At 42.6% G+C, this 17614-nt stretch overlaps 1 protein-coding gene across 2 annotated transcripts; it reads left to right on the forward strand.

Annotated features, from left to right (window-relative positions):
• The first annotated feature begins 1 nt into the window (after window position 1).
• CCNB2 (cyclin B2) lies at window positions 2–16431 on the forward strand. Of its 2 annotated transcripts, none has more exons than XM_036034194.1 (9): window positions 2–179; window positions 2687–2815; window positions 2898–3011; window positions 7047–7217; window positions 7324–7482; window positions 8983–9219; window positions 9530–9670; window positions 14947–15057; window positions 16135–16431. In XM_036034194.1, the coding sequence occupies exons 1-9, from the start codon at window positions 156–158 to the stop codon at window positions 16159–16161; spliced, it is 1113 nt and encodes a 370-aa protein (XP_035890087.1). In that variant the 5' UTR covers window positions 2–155; the 3' UTR covers window positions 16162–16431. The 2 variants fall into 2 exon arrangements, with proteins under 2 accessions (XP_035890087.1, XP_028362373.1); XM_028506572.2 differs by having other exon boundaries at window positions 4–179; window positions 16148–16431.
• Window positions 16432–17614: the final 1183 nt, after the last annotated feature.

The raw sequence follows: 17614 nt of genomic DNA on the forward strand, positions 1-17614 counted from the left end.
CGGTATTTGAATCCTGAAACGAGACCGTAGCCGAACTTTTCCAGCGGTGCGGGATCGGAGCGATTATCTAACGGCGCCGCGGACCTTTGTGTCCTCCCTCTGCAGTCCGCGTCTCTCCTTGGGCTGGACTGGCACTCTTGCCTGTCCTGTCCCTCATGGCGCTGCTCCGACGCCCGACAGTGAGTGTACCGGCAACCCCTTACCCGGGCCAAGGGTTTCGGCCCACCCCCACCCCAGTCCCCTCGGCCGTCGCTCGGTCCTCTCTTCTACTCCAGCTTCTTTATCCCAGCCGGCGCTGCTTTCCCCTTCTTCCGGCTGTCCGCTTCCCCTGTGGCCTCTCCCGGCCTCCGTTCCGATTTCTGGTTCTCCGCTCCTGCGGGTCTCGGCGTTGGGTTGGGGGAACTCCTGGAAAGGGCCTCGGAAGTGGCACCGGGAAAGCGATTCCCTCGAGCCTGGGCCTAGGAGTCAGGAAACGACCCCGAGTGCTCATTATTGTTAGAGAGCTGTCTATACAGGGTTCTTGGGATTTCCTTCCCCGCTAAGGCATCCTTGGTGGGGATGGGAAGAAGGACAGGAAGAAATACCGTGATCAGTAGTGTTCTGAATGTTGGATCATTTATTTCATCGTTGCAAAAATCAAAGTGTTAATAGTGTTTTGGATATTTTTTCTGCAGGCTTGAATTGTACTTGGATCTACTTTTCCTTTGCTGAAAAATAGAGGGTCAAAACACCTGAGTTCCAACCTCCTGGCTTTTAAGACTAGTGTAAAAAGCTGATTTAAATTTAATCACATTACCAGGCTTCCCCCTGTGAGCATTAAACTTCCAAACACTTTTAAAAGTTTCTAGCAATTACTGCTAGAAAAATTGAACAGCATGACTGAATACATTCCGTTTTTACTTTCTACCCTTTTGTGTATTTAAGTCGAACTGACAAGTAATTTTTATTTAATCTATTCCATGAAGTTCTTTCATAGTCAAATTCTTTCTATCCGGTAGGTCCATTCATATCCCCTGTTGGGAGACACTTGAGGATTAGAACTCCCAATTTCTGGGAGATGGGCTGTGCCGTTTTTCTTTCTGTGACATGGTTTTCACTTCTATAATAAAATTAACTTTTTAAGTATGAATTACTTTTCCTAAACTCATTTTGTCTAAAACAGGCTGAGATCAACTAGTTTTATTTCATACAATTCCAACTTTCTCTGAATTGGAGAGTAAAACACTTAACCACAAAAACTATTTCCTTTGTAAGTAGCCTTAACATGAGATAATCTGTGTTATGGTAACCTCATTTTAAAGGTTGTATCTCTAGAAGATCACGTCTACATAAGCACTTAACTATTTCTAGCATGGCATAAGAATCAAAGCTAGCCCTCGCTGGTGTGGCTCAGTGGATTGAGCGCCGACCTGCAATCCAAAGGGTCCCTGGTTGGACTCGCTCTCCAGGCACACGCCTGGGTTGCTGGCCAGGTCCCCAGTAGGGGGCGTGCGAGAGACAACCACACATTGATTTTTCTCTTCCTCTCTCCCACCCTTCCCCTTTGTCTAAAAATAAACAAATAAAATATTTTTAAAAAATTTAAAAAAAGAATCAAAGCTAGTTTAGTTTTTTTTTAATCCTCACCTGAGGATATATTTTTACTGATATTTTTACTGATTTGAGAGAGAGATTGATTGGTTGCTTCCCATATGCCCATACTTGCTGGACAGGGGATCAAACTGGAAACATAGGTATGTGCCCTAACTGGGAATCAAATCCACAACATTCTGGTGTATGGACAATGCTCTAACCAACTGCACCCCCTGGCCAGTGCTCTAGTTTAGGTTTTAAACATCTGGTTTTAAAAAGCCTGACTCATTATAACTTTTTTTTTAAACAAACCTGTTTTTTTAAAAAATATTTTATTTATTTATTTTTTAGAGAGGGAAGGGAGGGAGACAGAGAGAGAGAAACATCAATGTGCGGTTGCTGGGGGTTATGGCCTGCAACCCAGGAATGTACCCTGGCTAGGAATCGAACCTGGGACACTTTGGTTCCCAGCCTGCGCTCAGTCCACTGAGCTACGCCAGCCAGGGCTATAACTTTTTAATAATTGTGTTTTAATTGCACTTCTTACTAATCTCTGTAAAGGAAGGTTTTTAAATACTGTGGTACCTTTAATATATAGGGCTCTGTAACAGGTGACATGGGTGCTATATGGGAAATAATCACTTATCTGTTAAGCTCTTGGGATTATTTTTTATAGGTAACATAGATGAGTGATCTGCCTAATTTAGAGTGATGTTATCAAATTCAAATAGTGTTTTTAGACTTCCTGAAATATGCCTTTTTACTCTTACAAATAGACCTCAGCTTATTAACCTTAAAGCAATTCTGAATGTGGGTATCTGACACTAATCAGGTATTTTCAATTGTCTTAACTCTTTTCTCTTTTTTAAAAGATTTTATTTATTTATTTTTAGAGAGAGGGGAAAGGAGGGAGAAAAAGAGGGAGAGAAACATCAATGTGTGAGAGATACATCACTCGGTTGCCTTTTACATACCCCTTGCTGGGGACCTGGCTTGCAACCCACGCATGTGCCCTGACTGGAACCAAACCAGCAACCTTTTGGTTCACATGCTGGTACTCAATCCATTGAGCCACACCAGCCAGGGCTCAACTTTTTATTATTATTTTTTTTAGGTGTCCACTGATTTAGAGAATATTGACACAGGAGTTAATTGTAAAACGAAGAGTCATGTGACACTCCGTCGAGCAGTTTTAGAAGAAATTGGAAATAGGGTTACAACCAGAGCAACACAAGTAGCTAAGGTAAGAAACATGAGGACTGTACGTGTGCCCACTGAGGGCAACGTTGCTGTCTTGCCCTGTTCACATTTCTTTTTCCTTGTAGAAAGCTCCGAACACGAAAGTACCTGTTCAACCCACCAAAACAACAAATGCCAACAAACAGCTGAAACCTGTTGCTTCTGTGAAACCAGTACAGATGAAAATGTTGGCCTCGAAGGTAGGAAGCTCTGAATTAACTAACTTACTTAATGAAGTAGACCATTTCTGGCTAGACTGCAAGGTGCCTTTTTCCATACTGCAACTTTTGAAGACCATTCACAGCTAGAGTTCTACTGTGAAACAACTTTTGAATATATACAACTTTTTTAGTGATGATGCCCTTAATTTAATATTTATGACCTTGAATAACAAAATTAATTATTATAATATCTAAATAAATGTAGTGATCTCCTAGTGAAATTTGGTTTTATTAAACTAATCCACCATAAGAATGAATTTGCCCACGAAGCTGTGGAATCTCACAGTTCTGAAACCCACACTCATGTAAGAACAAGGAAATACTAACATTCTGTGTTGAAAATTGTAGTCTCTGTGACTGGTTAACTCCGCCTGTTCCCCTTCCACTGTGTTCAAGTTCATGCATGCTCTCACTCCTAGATGACATACATTCATGCAATTACTCTGAGACTATCACTGTTGTAGGTGCTGAGACTGCAAAAACTACTTTGCTTTTTCTAGCTCAAAAAAATATATATGTAATTGTATGAAATTTTTCAAAATAAAGCATTGGTTATATTTGAGAAGCATATACATTAAACACTTACTGTACACATCCAGTTATATTAAGGCTGAAAAAGAGGCATCTTGTCTTCAGAATGTTTATCTAGAAGGGACATACATACCTGAAAATTAAAGCACTAATCCTAGGGAATGATGCTGTGGGTAATGCATTTGATGGAATGTCCAGTTACTGGGACTGGTGGAAGTGCTGTCTCTTGGAAAGGGCATCGGAAGCGGGGAGAGAACACTGCGGGAGGCAGTAGTCAGGGGAAGCTTCATGGAATGAGTGGCATTTGTAAGGACAGGGAGAAGCTGACAGGGAAAAGCACCTTTTGGGGGAAGGAAGCAGTAGCAAGAATTAAGGCACCAAAGTGGGAACAGGCCTACAATCACGCTCTTCAGGTAAGGAGTCTACATATCTAAACTGGGTCAGGAAGTGAACTGGGGAGTGGCAGCTAGAAATCCGTGTTAGATTTTAGTTTTACAGATTTGATTTCAACACTAAATTCAGGGATAGTCATTATTTTCAAACATAAGAATACTTTATGATCTAACTTTCCCTAATGCAAAAAGTATGTATAAAAGGGAATTAAGCACAACCATTCATATGAAATCAAAAAGAGTGCCTTTCATTTTTAAATACCCAAGAAATATAGTCATAAAAATGCAAGACAATGCAGAAATATGTACAGTGCACAGAACCAAAAAGGTCAGTTCATTTTTACTACTCTCCATACCCCCAACATTTCATTCCACTGCATAATGCCTTCCCTAAAGCTAATCACAGTAGCCAGCTTTACCTTTCTGCAGTTGTGGGCGCCTGTGTGTTCCCGAGTGCACACTCGCCGCCGCAGATCATGGGCTGATTAGAATCAGCAGTCTTACTCGGAGTCTTTCCTTGTTGCACTTAATTGACATTGATTTATGACGTAAATGTTATAAATTTAGTAAATAAAAGAACTCTTGTGTTTTACCAAGACTTGTGTAAATATCTGTATATTTGCCTATCAATATTAATCGTTCTCTCAAGACTCAACTCATTCAATGTCAGTACTTGGAGAACTTTCAGTAGCCTTTACTTACACTCCACCCTGTCCCTGATCAAACACGAGTTTCTCAAGTTCAGCAAAATCTCACATCTTCATTGTTTCTCTCTCTCTTTTTTTAAGATTTTATTTTTTAGGGAGAGGAGAAGGGAGGGAGACAGGGAGGGAAACACCAATATGTGAGTGATACATCTATCAGTTGCCTCTTGCACACCCCCAACTGGGGACCTGGCCTGAAACCCAAGCATGGGCCCTGACTGGGAATCTAACCTTTCGGTTTGCAGGCCAGCACTCAGTCCACTGAGCTACACCAGCCAGGGCTCACATCTTCATTGCTTTTAGTTATCTCTTGACAGCCCACACTTGAAAGTTTTTACTCTTCAGGCTGATTTTGTCATTCAGAGGTTTGTGCCACTTAATTAGCTGATATATTTTTTAGTTTTGCATGTAGCAGGCACTGGGCAGAGGGTTGTACAATTGGTTCATAGGGCTTAGGCTACCACCCACACGGATGAGTGGGATCTTAGAAAGGATTTTAGAATAATTATGTTGGAGTCCCAAAGGAAAGCTTTTAGGAAATTCTAAACTAAGGACCAAGGCAATTATGTTTGTATTATCCCAGTGGTTTTTGGATATAGCAAAACTCAGGTGTACTTCTGAATAGACATAGGTAAACGTTTCAAGCTGCTAATGCAGCCCATGATGATAACCTCTGTCTCCTTAAGCCAGCTTCCTGGAACTGACTGCCCTTCCTGGGGAGAGGGATAACACTTATCCTTGAAAAGTAACCTTAAACTGAAGCTACATGTGCTTATTAAAATGCACATCAGATTCTCATCAATCTTGCTCAGTTCCTCCAGTGGGTTCACTTACCTTAGAGTGAAATCTAAACTCCTTGCTTGCCTTTCTAGCACACCTTTGCATACCTCACGCACGCTCTCCTGCCGTCCCAAGTTAACGTGTAGTCCCCAGACTTGCCCGTACCTCTTGGCTTCCCCTGGGACTTTGTACAGGCGTACCTTTTGCCTACTCATCTTCCTGAGCGTCTTCCCCACTCTGGTAACCTTCCCTGGGTTCCTCCCCGGTACCCCAAGTAGCATTTCTTACTTATTCTAGCCCCTCGAGGTTCTTAAATTCTTGAACAAATTGCATGCCTACCAGTATACCTCTTGTTCTCTGGCCCTTCCTCAGTTTCATAACTGATGTAAGAGGGAAGGGCTGTTTGAAATGCTATGTGTATTTTGTTGTTATTTTATCCTTCTTGAATAATCATCGAGCTTTCATGTAAATCAAAATTGTTTATTATACAGTCTTCTCTTTCTTTCTATATTTTATTACTTTAATACATATTCTTTATAGCCTAGCAATTCTGTTAGGTTTTACTTTGAGAAGTACCTCTCATTCTTTTAAAAAGTAATGGTTTATTTATACTTCATTACTAAACACTTCTTTTAACTTAATGTATTTTTAGAGGGTGTTCTTTTAAATAAATAATCACTGTCAGTATAAGACAGCCATTACTGGGTGTGCACTTGCTCAGCCTTTGCCCCTCCTCCTATGTTGTTCCTAGGCTGGAATGTGCTTTCCTGCTTTTTAGTTGCCAGACATTTTCTCAATTTAGAATAAATCAGTTGGTGAGAAGAAAACATCACACTTGTAGAAAAGGCCTCTGCTAAAGTGAACTGTCAGCTCTAGGACCCTCTAAACAAACCCAGGTGTCTAAGTTTCTTCCCATAAATGTTTATCAAGCACCTACTGTGTACTAGGGATGATATAGACATTTGAGATACTTAGTAGACAAAATCAATTTAAATAAATGTAAGCTTAGAGAGCTTACATTCTAGCAGAGGTAAACAAAGTAATACACACCATACATATGTAAACTCGATTAGAAGGTTTTAGGTTATACAGGGAAAAACACAGAGAAATGAAATTGCGGGGGGGGGGGATAGAAATCAGATGGTCATTTTAAATACAAGTCAGAATAGACCTCACTGAGAAGGTAACATTTAAACAAACTTGAAGGTGAGGGAATTACCCATGTGAACACAGGGACAGGAGTGTCTGGGAAGGGGGAGCCTGCTTGCAAGGAGGGAGGCCAGTAGGCTGGACAGAGCGAGGGGGGAGAAGCCAGAGGTGGGCAGCAAGGGAAGGGGGACAGCCGGGCGATGCAGGGCCCACAGGCCGTCGTGAAGGCTTAAGTTTTCACTCTGAGTATAATTAGAGAGTTTTAAACAAAGTAGTAGATCTCTAAAAACATCTGCTATATTGTGAATTATTCACTAATTACTCTGAAATGTATTCGTTTTGGCTTTAACGTATTTCAAAAATGCATACAATACTTTTAAATCAGTGGGCTCTGCATGTGTTTGTGAGGAAAGCTACTCCTAAGGGGGTGACACGTGCACTTTCACTTGTCTGTGTAGGCTCCTTCGCCCACGCTTGAGGATAGCTCCATGAAGGAAGAGAACCTCTGTCAAGCTTTCTCTGAGGCCTTGCTGTGCAAAATAGAGGATATTGATACTGAAGACTGGGAGAACCCTCAGCTCTGCAGCGACTACGTTAAGGATATCTACCAGTACCTACGGCAGCTAGAGGTGCGCGGTCTTTGGTGTTTTTGTTGTGTAAGCAGTACGGAATGTACCACACAGCTGCTGGAAAGGAAGCGAGGTCAGCTTTCTAAACTTTTAATTCTACCAACAGGTTTTGCAGTCCATAAATCCACATTTCTTAGATGGAAGAGATATAAATGGACGTATGCGTGCCATCCTGGTGGACTGGCTGGTTCAAGTCCATTCCAAGTTTAGGCTGCTGCAGGAAACCCTGTACATGTGCATCGCCATTATGGATCGATTTTTACAGGCAAGTGTGACTTCAGGGACTTTGTACCAGTGGCTCACAGAACGTTGCGTTTTTGCAGTGCCTAGATGTGGTAGCTCTGAAGAAAAGATGAAAAGCCAATTTATGAGATGCCAAAGAAATTTAGGTGCTAGGATGGGAAGCAGTCCAAGTGTGTCAAACCTCTGATGATGCTGACCAACGTGGGCATGTTTGTCAGGTCAGCCTGCTGAAAAGTGCTCAGGGAGATGCTGCATCGCCACAGTCATTCATCAAAGGAAATACACCAGCAGATGGTCTGCCAGTCAGTCTGGAGCTTGTGGTGCCTTCAGATGCTGGTGTTCCAGGCCTGCTTGCATGGTTTCTGTAGCTCGGTATTCTCTGCTGTTAAGTTTCCTCTGAAAAGTGAGGAGTTTGTCTAGAGAACTAAACGGGTTCCAGTCAGCTGTGGCATTGAATCACGATAGAAGTGGGAGGAGGCAGAATTTCTTTTTAAAGGGGAGTGTAATCCAGTGTTCTTAGTGTATTAAAAAAAAAGGGTGTGTGTGTGGGAAGTGTACCAGAATGTGAAGTCTCAAGTAAAGAGAAATGTAGAAAATTAAGCTGAGAGGCAGAAGTAATCATCAAAATATTTATCAATTGGTAATGCAAGACACCAACCACTTAGGAGAAATTCCAGCCATAAACCATTGGTGTGTTATCTACCAAACAATAGCCTTGTAAATTGGATTGATTTATTTAAAGTCAACATTTGTGATATAGATTTAGGTCAGGTATAAAGAATACAATAACCGTGTTTATAATAATGACCCTGAGATACTAAAAAAATCCTAAGAAACCATAGATTTTGTAGATTTTATTATACAAGTGGTTGACATTATATAGTCTTTTTTGAGGGGTAGATTTTCAATAATTAGAGTTGAAGCATGAAAAGCAAAGTTCCCTTTTTTTTTAAAGGGAATTAATGGCAACACTTACAGTCTTGACTGAGATTTTCATTGTCTCTGAAGCACCTGTGAAAGATCCTTCAGTGAGTAATGAAAGCACTTTTGGAGAGGATTAAGGAAACATTTGAGAACCCCCGTCCTTGTCCCCAGGCGTCCGTTAAACCCCTGCTTTTTGGCGTGGCCTCCTCCTGACTCAGGCCGTGTTGCATGCCACATAGGGGCTTCCCAGACACTCAGACCAGGATGGTGGTCATGGAACAGTGACAGCAGTTGGGTAATCTCAGACTGCTCTCTGGGCCTTTTCTCAGAGGCCATCTGCTTGCAAGTGGGGGGAAAACGGGTATTTCCCACGGTTTTTGTGACAGTTTAATGAGAGGATTGTTGGAGTCTTCACGTTGTTCCAGGCACATAGCGCGTACAGTAACAGACAGCTGTGGTAGTATTTCTATTAGCAGCTAGGTTTCCTGTGTGAGCAGAGTCGACGTCCCAGTCTCTGGGACTCGGTTCCCTCCCTTTCTCTTCCACCCAGATTCTCGGTCTTGTTAGATATGACTCTGACACATTCTTCTTCAACTAGGTTCAGCCAGTCTCTCGTAAGAAGCTTCAACTGGTTGGGATCACAGCCTTGCTCTTGGCTTCCAAGTATGAGGAGATGTTTTCTCCAAATATTGAAGACTTCGTTTATATCACGGACAATGCGTATACTGGTGCCCAAATCCGAGAAATGGAAGCTCTAATTTTGAAAGAACTGAAATTTGAATTGGGTCGGCCTTTGCCACTACATTTCTTAAGGCGGGCATCAAAAGCTGGGGAGGTAAGTGCCGCCAGTTCTGTGAGGAACTTGTTGATTCTGTTGCTTATTGTCTCACTCAGAAACACTAATCTGTTTAAAAAGAAGCTTATAATTTATAGGAAACATCTCTTTAGGTAAGTCCTAATACTTACCTCATCGGTTCTGAAAATGAAAGACCTCATGTTCTCTGTTGTAACATACTGTGGAACAGAGCAGTTTCTGGGACGCCAAAGTGAATTACGTGGATTTGAGTCCTTAGGCCTTACCCCCAGAATTTTGCAAGATAAAAATTTTGCTGTGCTCCTTACTGTCCCTGGCTCTTCTTTCATAGGTTGATGTTGAACAGCACACTTTGGCCAAATACCTGATGGAGCTGACGCTCATCGACTACGACATGGTGCATTACCACCCTTCCAAGGTGGCAGCGGCTGCTTCCTGCCTGTCCCAGAAGGTTCTAGGCCAAGGAAAATGGGTGAGTGTTGGATTTAAGAAGAAATTAGGTCGTATTTTAGGCCCTCTTGATAGGGAAGGGCTTGGCATTTTCATAACACTATCCTTAAACAATTGTTAAAGTCCAAAGGCCTCAAAGAAAGCTGCTGGGAACAATTCAGGTGGAGAGTAGGTGATGACACCATGGTACACAATACATTACAGAGTTGTAAAGAATGAAGAAGACCACTAAGAACTGATATGCCAAGATTTCTGGGACATTTTGTTAAGTGAAACAAACAAATTATGAAGTACACAAGACAAAGCAAGGCCAGGGCCAGACGGATTTTCCAGTACAGATAAAATGAGCCACTTTTAGATTCATACAAGGAGCCAGATGCTAGCTCCGTGCTTCATGCGCCAAAGAGGACAACACTGAAATAAGAGGGGCAGAGTGAGTGCAGTGCGGGCACGGGATACCGTTTCGTGCACGAGAAATGCTAGGCTCCCACTGTGCAGCTGCATAGTCTGTAGCTGAATCCTGAGGCTTCAGCAGAGCAAACGCCTCTTCAGAAGTCAGGAGGGGGTGAGAAATGGTCTCCTAACAGCCTCCCAGTGGAGACAGGAGGTGAGTGGGAGCAGGCCTCGGGGCAGCTCCTTCCAAGCCGACCATCCCCTCAGGTTCTGGGAGGATCACAGAACATTTTGCCAAGACAGATAAGCCCCGGTTTGGGCCCTTGCCTGCATGGCCAGTGTGGATACATGCAAGATGACCAAGGCGCCATGGTGGAGCTGCTGCTTCTATTCAAGTGTGCACAGTGTACCTTTTATGTGAGAAAGAAGGGAAATAGAGAGTATATGTTTCTGTGTTTATGTATTTGCTAATTTTTCAAAAACAGAGGAAATAGACCAGAAACTACTGTAAAGGGATACCTGTGAGGTTAGGTGGGAACAGAGAATGGAGCAGGACTGCTGGTTTGAATTTTCGTTAACTTGTATACAATGTAATGTAACTTTTTGACTTCTGAACAATAGGAATGTTTTATGCAAACCCTGAAATGGAATTAAGCAAAGACAATGTCATTATGTATCAGGTTGGTAACAGAGCATAGGGAAAAATTAATTCAAGTAACTTGTGAACACAGCATTCCACCCTTGAAGTTAGACAAAACAAAGGACCAAAAAAGCTAACATACTTAAAGTTTACTTAGGAGGTTTGTTGTTAATCTGTTGTAATTCTGAAACTATTTATGTATTTTGTAGGATAACATAAATAAACATGAATGTTATTTAGGACAAATTTTCACTGTAAGAAGAAAGATAAAATATTGTTAACAATGAAAAACAAAAGGGAAAACCCTATATATTAAGTCTATTTTTGGAAATGTCAGTAAAGGCATAATGAAAGGGCCGAGAAACAAAAACAATGACCACCTAGTGGCAAACAAGATACCTGGTACCCACAACTTGGATACGACCCTGGCTCCTCTGAGAAACAGTTAATCTCAGGGCTGTGGCAGAGGAGTTCAAGGTGAGCCTAGACCAAGTTAGAGCAGATAGCAACCAAAGATCCGTGCAATGGGGTCACATCTAAAAGAAATGAGAACTCACTTGAAAAGGCTTTTATTTTTTAAATCTGAGCATTACGAAGAATAGTGAAAGCGATAGATTATAATGCATTTTTGAAAATCCATAGGTCCATACTGATGAAGGGAGAAAGGAAGGAAAGTACATGGAAGGAAGGGAGAGAGGGAAAGAATGGGGTGGGGGGCTTTTTCTAAGCGGTAGAATGCCAGCTGATTAAAGTAGAAAGAATGGTAGAGTTAGAAATTAACCAGTTTAATTTGTCAATTGATGCAAATGTCATTAGGTGAAATAATATTGGGGAACAAGATTCATATTATTCCAAAAGACCACCTCATGGATAGGTAGTAACACTGAAGAAAAACTACTTGTGCGATGAGGAGGTGAGGGAGTTACCACTTTACCCTGCTGATCACACTTGGCATCACCCATGGGGGGACCTCCTGGTTTGACCTGCCTTCTGGTGCAGTAGAAAGTACACATTGACATTGCCCAAGATTAAAATTAAGGAGAGAACCCTAGAGGCAGCAAGAGAAAAGGAGACAGTTACCTACAAAGGAGTTCCCATCAGACTGTCAGCTGATTTCTCAAAAGAGACCTTGCAGGCAAGAAGGGACTGGAAAGAAGTATTTCAAGTCATGAAAGGCAAGGACCTACATCCAAGATTGCTCTATCCAGCAAAGCTTTCATTTAGAATGGAAGGGCAGATCAAGTGCTTCCCAGATAAGGTCAAGTTAAAGGAGTTCATCATCACCAAGCCCTTATATGAAATATTAAAAGGATTTATTTAAGAAAAAAGATAAAAATATGAACAGTAAAATGACAGCACCCTCACAATTATTAACAACCACACGTAACACGAAAACAAAAGTAAACTAAGCAAACAACTAGAACAGGAACAGAACCACAGAAATGGAGATCACATGGAAGATTATCAACAGGGGAGAGGGAGAGGGAGAGAGGGGGAAAAGGTACAGAGAATAAGTAGCATAGATGGTAGGTAGAAAATAGACAGGGAGAGGTTAAGAATAGTACAGGAAATGTGGAAGCCAAAGAACTTATATGTATGATCCATGCACATGAACTAAGGTGGGGAATGATGGTGGGAGGGGGAGTACAGGGCAGAGGGGAGTAAAGGGGAGGAAAAAATGGGACAACTGTAATGCCATAATCAATAAAATATATTTAAAAAAAAAGAAAGTACACATTGTCCCCCACATAGAATTCATGCTCAAGGTGTTGACACAGCTCCGGTCGTCAGGAAAGCTCTCAGACAAATCCAAAATGTGGAATGTTCTAAAAGCAAAGTGGCCTGGATTCTTTAAAAAATTGGACATTATTTAAAGCCAAGAAAATGAAAAAAAAAATTTTTAAAGATTTTATTTATTTATTTTTAGAGGGGAAGGGAGGGAGATAGACAGAGAGAGAGAGAAACATCAATGTGTGGTTGCTGGGAGTTATGGCCTGCAACCCAGGCATGTACCCTGTCTGGGAATCGAACCTGGGACACTTTGGTTCACAGCCTGCGCTCAATCCACTGAGCTACGCCAGCCAGGGTGCTTAAAATGAAAAAAATTTTAAAGATTTTATTTATTTTCAGAGATGGGAAGGGAGGAAGAAAGAGGGAGAGAATACTGATTGGTTGTCTCTTGTACACACCCCAACCTGAGACCAAACCTGCAGCCCGGGGAGTTAACCAGGCAGCCTTGCGCTTAGTGGGATGACACCCAAGCAACTGAGCCACGCCAGTCAGGGCAGAAGTTGTAGTAAATCTGAAAAAGACTAAAGACACAACAACCAATATGTACTGTGTGTATCTTGATTGGACCCTGGATCTAAAAGGACAGATCTATAGAACATATGTTAGGAAAAATGGGAGAAATTTGAATATTAACTATGTATTAGATGATATTATGGGTTGTTGATAATGTTTCTTATGATCTAGTGATGATGATATTGTGACTAGGCAGGAGGATATTTTTCGAGGATGCTTTTGGTGTCTGCAACTCACCTGCAAATGGTTCAGCAAAACTTGTGTGTTGACCTTTGAACAACACAGGTCTGAACTGAGCAGGTCCCCTTATATGTGAATTTTCTTAAATTGACCAGTGCAGTTCAAAGCGCTGTTGCTGGAGGGTCAGCTCCAAGGCTGGGAGTCTGTGTATGGGGAGAGCTGGCTGCGGCTCCGTACGGGATTTCCAGTGTGAGGGAAGCCAGCACCACCAGCTCCCGAGTTGCTCAAGGGTCAAGTGTGTGTGTGTTCCCTCACAGAGGGAAATCCACATGTACCTTATATAAATGTATATTTTATATACACAATTGTCTGTGTATATTACATATATGTACATATAATTTTCACTGCACTATTTAAAAGTGAGTTGCAAACACTGTGATAAAGTGGCAAAATGTTAATAATTGATTGGTCTACACAAATGATATAAGATGTTTATTAAATTATGCTTTCAGTTTTTCTGTACATTTGAAATTTTTGAAATAAGAAGCTTGAGGCAGAAAAGCCACTGGTATGTGCATGGTACATAGTTCTGGTGCCAGGGGCTCGTTTTAGCCGAACTACGTGACTCTCAGGCATGCTTCCCTTGGCCTCCCCGTCCCCTCAGAACTCATTTCTTAGTTCTTTTTTTTTTTAACCTATTTAATTTAATTATTTTTAAAAGATTTTTAAATTTTATTTTTTAGAGAGAGGGGAAGGGAGGGAGAAAGAGCAGGAGAGAAATATTGATATGCAAGAGAAACATCCATTGGTTGACTCTCCCATGTCCCCACCCAGGGACCTGGCCTGCAGCTGAGGCATGTGCCCTGACCTGTGCCCTGACCGGGAGCCCAACGAGTGACCTTTATGTTTGCAGGGTGACACCCCACCCATTTAGCCACACCAGTCAGGGCTCACCTATTTTAGGATTAAGATCAATTGTGGCTTATTTTCCCAATTATATTGTACATGTGAAAGATGCATTTCAGGTTTTAGAATTTATCACAGAACTGAAGTCAAGTCAGGTTATGTATCTTCATACCTGACAAGTCTATTTCCAGTCAACTGTCCTTTGCTTAAATTTTGCTCCCTGGAGCCACGGCCACGAGACTGGGCATGGAGGTTTCTCGGAGTGCTCTCTTCTCTGCAGGGCTTAACTGTGCAGGACCCAACAAAAGAATCCTGTGCAGCTCTTCGGGGTTGGTAGATTGGATTGCTTCCTATGGCCTAGTTTTTGTCGCAGTTCCAGGCTGTCAAGCTCCCCATCATCACTGTCGTTCGGGCTTTGATGGGAGGACATGCGGCATGTATTAGTCCCAGGTCTTGGCCGTAATTGTGAGGGGGGCATTTCCTTGTGTTTCTCCTTCGGGTGTGTTTCTCCTCTGCCCCACTTTCCGTCCCCTTTCAGTGTGGTGAGAGAGAGAGGCATGAAAGCTTTGTTACATGAAGTACCCTACTTAACCCATGTGACCTTCTTTTAAAAATAATACTACGGGAAGTTTGGCACTTGGTTTAGCAGAGAGCCGCATAACGTCTTGGTTTAGCCCTGCTCGGAGTCGGAGTCATCCCACACTTGCTGGCTGCTTTGCTCATACCACAGTAGTCGTTAGGGCTGTGATTGAATTTCCAGGAGGTAAGATTACTCTTTTATAGCTTTTACATAAGTAATGTCAGCATGTGTAAGAGGTGCTCTTCTAAAGAAGTGGAGGCTTTATCTCGCCCCTTCTCTTTGTGTTGTGTTCCAGAACTTAAAGCAGCAGTATTATACTGGATACACAGAGAACGAGGTATTGGAAGTCATGCAGCACATGGCCAAAAATGTAGTGAGAGTAAATGAAAACCTAACGAAATTCATCGTAAGTACTTTCCTAAGCTGTGAAAAGCATTGGATTATAGGTTTTGCATATGAGAGTATGTGTATCTATGTGTTTGTTTTCATGGAAACATATTGGCATATGTGAGAGTTTATTTTACCACAAACTGTAATTTTCTCGTATAGCAAGGGATGGAGCATACTGACAAACTCGGAAAGCAGACTCTCTTTAAAACAAGGTAGATAGATAGGCTAACACTGACCAGGCTCAGATTAGTCAGCCCAGCAACGAGCAGCCCGAGGGATTTATCCACACCTGCCCCCATATCCTGGGCAGGGCGCTCAGCAAGCAGGGCAAGCTAGTCAGCCTGTGCTCTGCAACAGTGAGGGCCCACCTCCCACGGCCCTGTGGAGGGCTTGGGCATTCAGGTGACATTACTCAGGGTCTGTGTCCAGGATCTTTCTGGACAATGACTGAAAGGCATCTGCATAGCAAGCATGGTGAAGACGGAGGGGCAAGAAGCCCATTCAGGAAGGGTCCTGTATGGCCTACATGACGAGGAGGCAGAGGAGGTTGGGTGCTGTCCTGTGCTCATGGGACACTGAACATCAGAGCTGAGCAAGGGTTTGCTGACAAAGAGCAAGGCATTTGTGTAAAGCGCCCTCCCATCCTGATTTAGCTCAACTTGGAAGTATAATGTGCTTCGGTCCTGAGGGTCTGGGCTCTGCTAATAAGCACAGGTTGCCACTCACTTTTATTGCCAGTGACTGCTGCCAGTCCTGGCAAGCCTGTTGTGTCCCGACGGCACTTAATTATAATAAACACAGCTTCTACCTCCTACCCTTCCGGTAGCTTAGGAGAAAAAGCCTGCTCTTCAGACCTGAAAATCTTCTGGCTCCCCATCGCTTGTACTACCAGCTGGGCTTTCTCCATTACTAGGCAAGGAAGGGAATTGTCAGGTACAACATAGTGTGAACCCAGAGCACTTGCTGGCTTCCGTGATTCCGTATCATCCTGCCATCTGCAGGTTGTGGGTCTGGCTCCTCAGTACTTGTAAGTTAGACTAGGAGCAAGGTGTGGAGGGAAAGGGAGCAGGGTCCGATGTATTCGTAACCACAGGTGACTTCTGCAGGCCATCAAGAATAAGTACGCAAGCAGCAAACTCCTGAAGATCAGCACCATTCCTCAGCTGAACTCAAAAGCCATCCAGGAGCTCGCCTCGCCGCTGATGGGACGGACCTAGGCCCCAGGGTCCTCGAGGAAAAGTGCTTCGTCTACCCACTTCGTCTTGATGATCTGGAATATTCTCAACTTTGTACTATATATAATTCTCTGGTCTATTTCACAAAACCTCTTCTCAGACCTATTTTCTAACTATATATTGAAGAAAAATAAAGGTATCGATTTTTCTTAAGGTATCCTGTGTGTAAATATTTATTTGTGTGTTCCATACTGAAGAACTCAGTAGACACTTGCTGTGACTGATTTCTTTTTGAGCCATTATGAGTAGCATATACGATGTCGTCTTGATGGCTTTGGGAAACACCCTTCTGCCATTTTCTCAGATGGAAAAACTAGAACTTGGCTTCAGTGAATGCCAAGCCATTCCTAAACTTTTCAGTTTTTTTAAAACATTGTATGTGTTTTTTAGAGAGGGGAAGGGAGGGAGAAAGAGAGGGAGAGAAACATCAAATGTATGGTTGCCTCTTGCTTGCCCCTTTACTGGGGACCTGGCCCACAACCCAGGCATGTGTCTAGACTGGGAATTGAACCAGTGACCCCCTTGGTTCTCAGGCCAGTGCCCAATCCAATGAGCCACACCAGCCAGGGCCCATTCCTAAACTTCTTAAATATAAAAAATTAATTCACTATGAAAATTTAAAATGAGAGGACAACCATGACAGTTCCCCTTCTAGACACTACTCAACTATTCTCTTAATTCCTGTGTAGTCATGCCTGGCCCACTAGGGCCTGGCCACCGTGAGTAACCCTCACGTGTCTCAGTCTCAAAGGCTCGGCTGAGACCAGGAATGGCAATCCTAAGGGGCCTGGAAAAAGAAAATGGGCCTGTGGCACCCTGTTCAAGTTGAAACTTGGAATTCATTTTTCCATTGTGCTGTTTCAGTTACATTATGAGCAACTTTTTTTGAGTGGGCACGTGATTATTTTCTAGGGGGGGATGCATTCTGTTTCCAACCACTAATTTAAAAAAAAAAACACCTTATAAGGTTAAATGAGTCTCTTATAGCAACAACCTTCCAAACTATTAGTTCAACAAGATGTTAATTGGTCTTTTGAGAGAAAGGAGTTAGTAGTCAAATAGATTTGGGAAACATTGCAAATGCATGTAAGCCTCATAAAGGTTCTGAGGAGCTCCAGTTAATTATCTCAGCATTTCCCAAGCCTGGGGTGGAAAAAGCTGCCTTCTACCTGACAGCAAAACCCACAAGGGCCTGGTTCTGTGGCCCCCAAAGGAGAGCCTCGCTTCTCCCCGCTTTCCCTGGGTAGGCTGGGCTGCCTGATGACTTTAAGCATTTAGAGAAACTGAGTATTTTTATATGCTGAAGTCCTAGTTTAAAGTTTTATAAACACCCCTAGC

The sequence above is a fragment of the Phyllostomus discolor genome, chromosome 1 (genome assembly GCF_004126475.2).
Source record: "Phyllostomus discolor isolate MPI-MPIP mPhyDis1 chromosome 1, mPhyDis1.pri.v3, whole genome shotgun sequence".
Taxonomy (NCBI): domain Eukaryota; kingdom Metazoa; phylum Chordata; class Mammalia; order Chiroptera; family Phyllostomidae; genus Phyllostomus; species Phyllostomus discolor.

Bases quoted from the DNA above. Each gene is read 5' to 3' on its own strand.
- CCNB2 (XM_028506572.2), top strand. From the start codon at position 156: ATGGCGCTGCTCCGACGCCCGACA. The intron at 2,816-2,897 runs GTAAGAAACATG...TTTTCCTTGTAG, and splicing joins GAGCAACACAAGTAGCTAAG to AAAGCTCCGAACACGAAAGT. The intron at 7,218-7,323 runs GTGCGCGGTCTT...TTCTACCAACAG, and splicing joins AGTACCTACGGCAGCTAGAG to GTTTTGCAGTCCATAAATCC.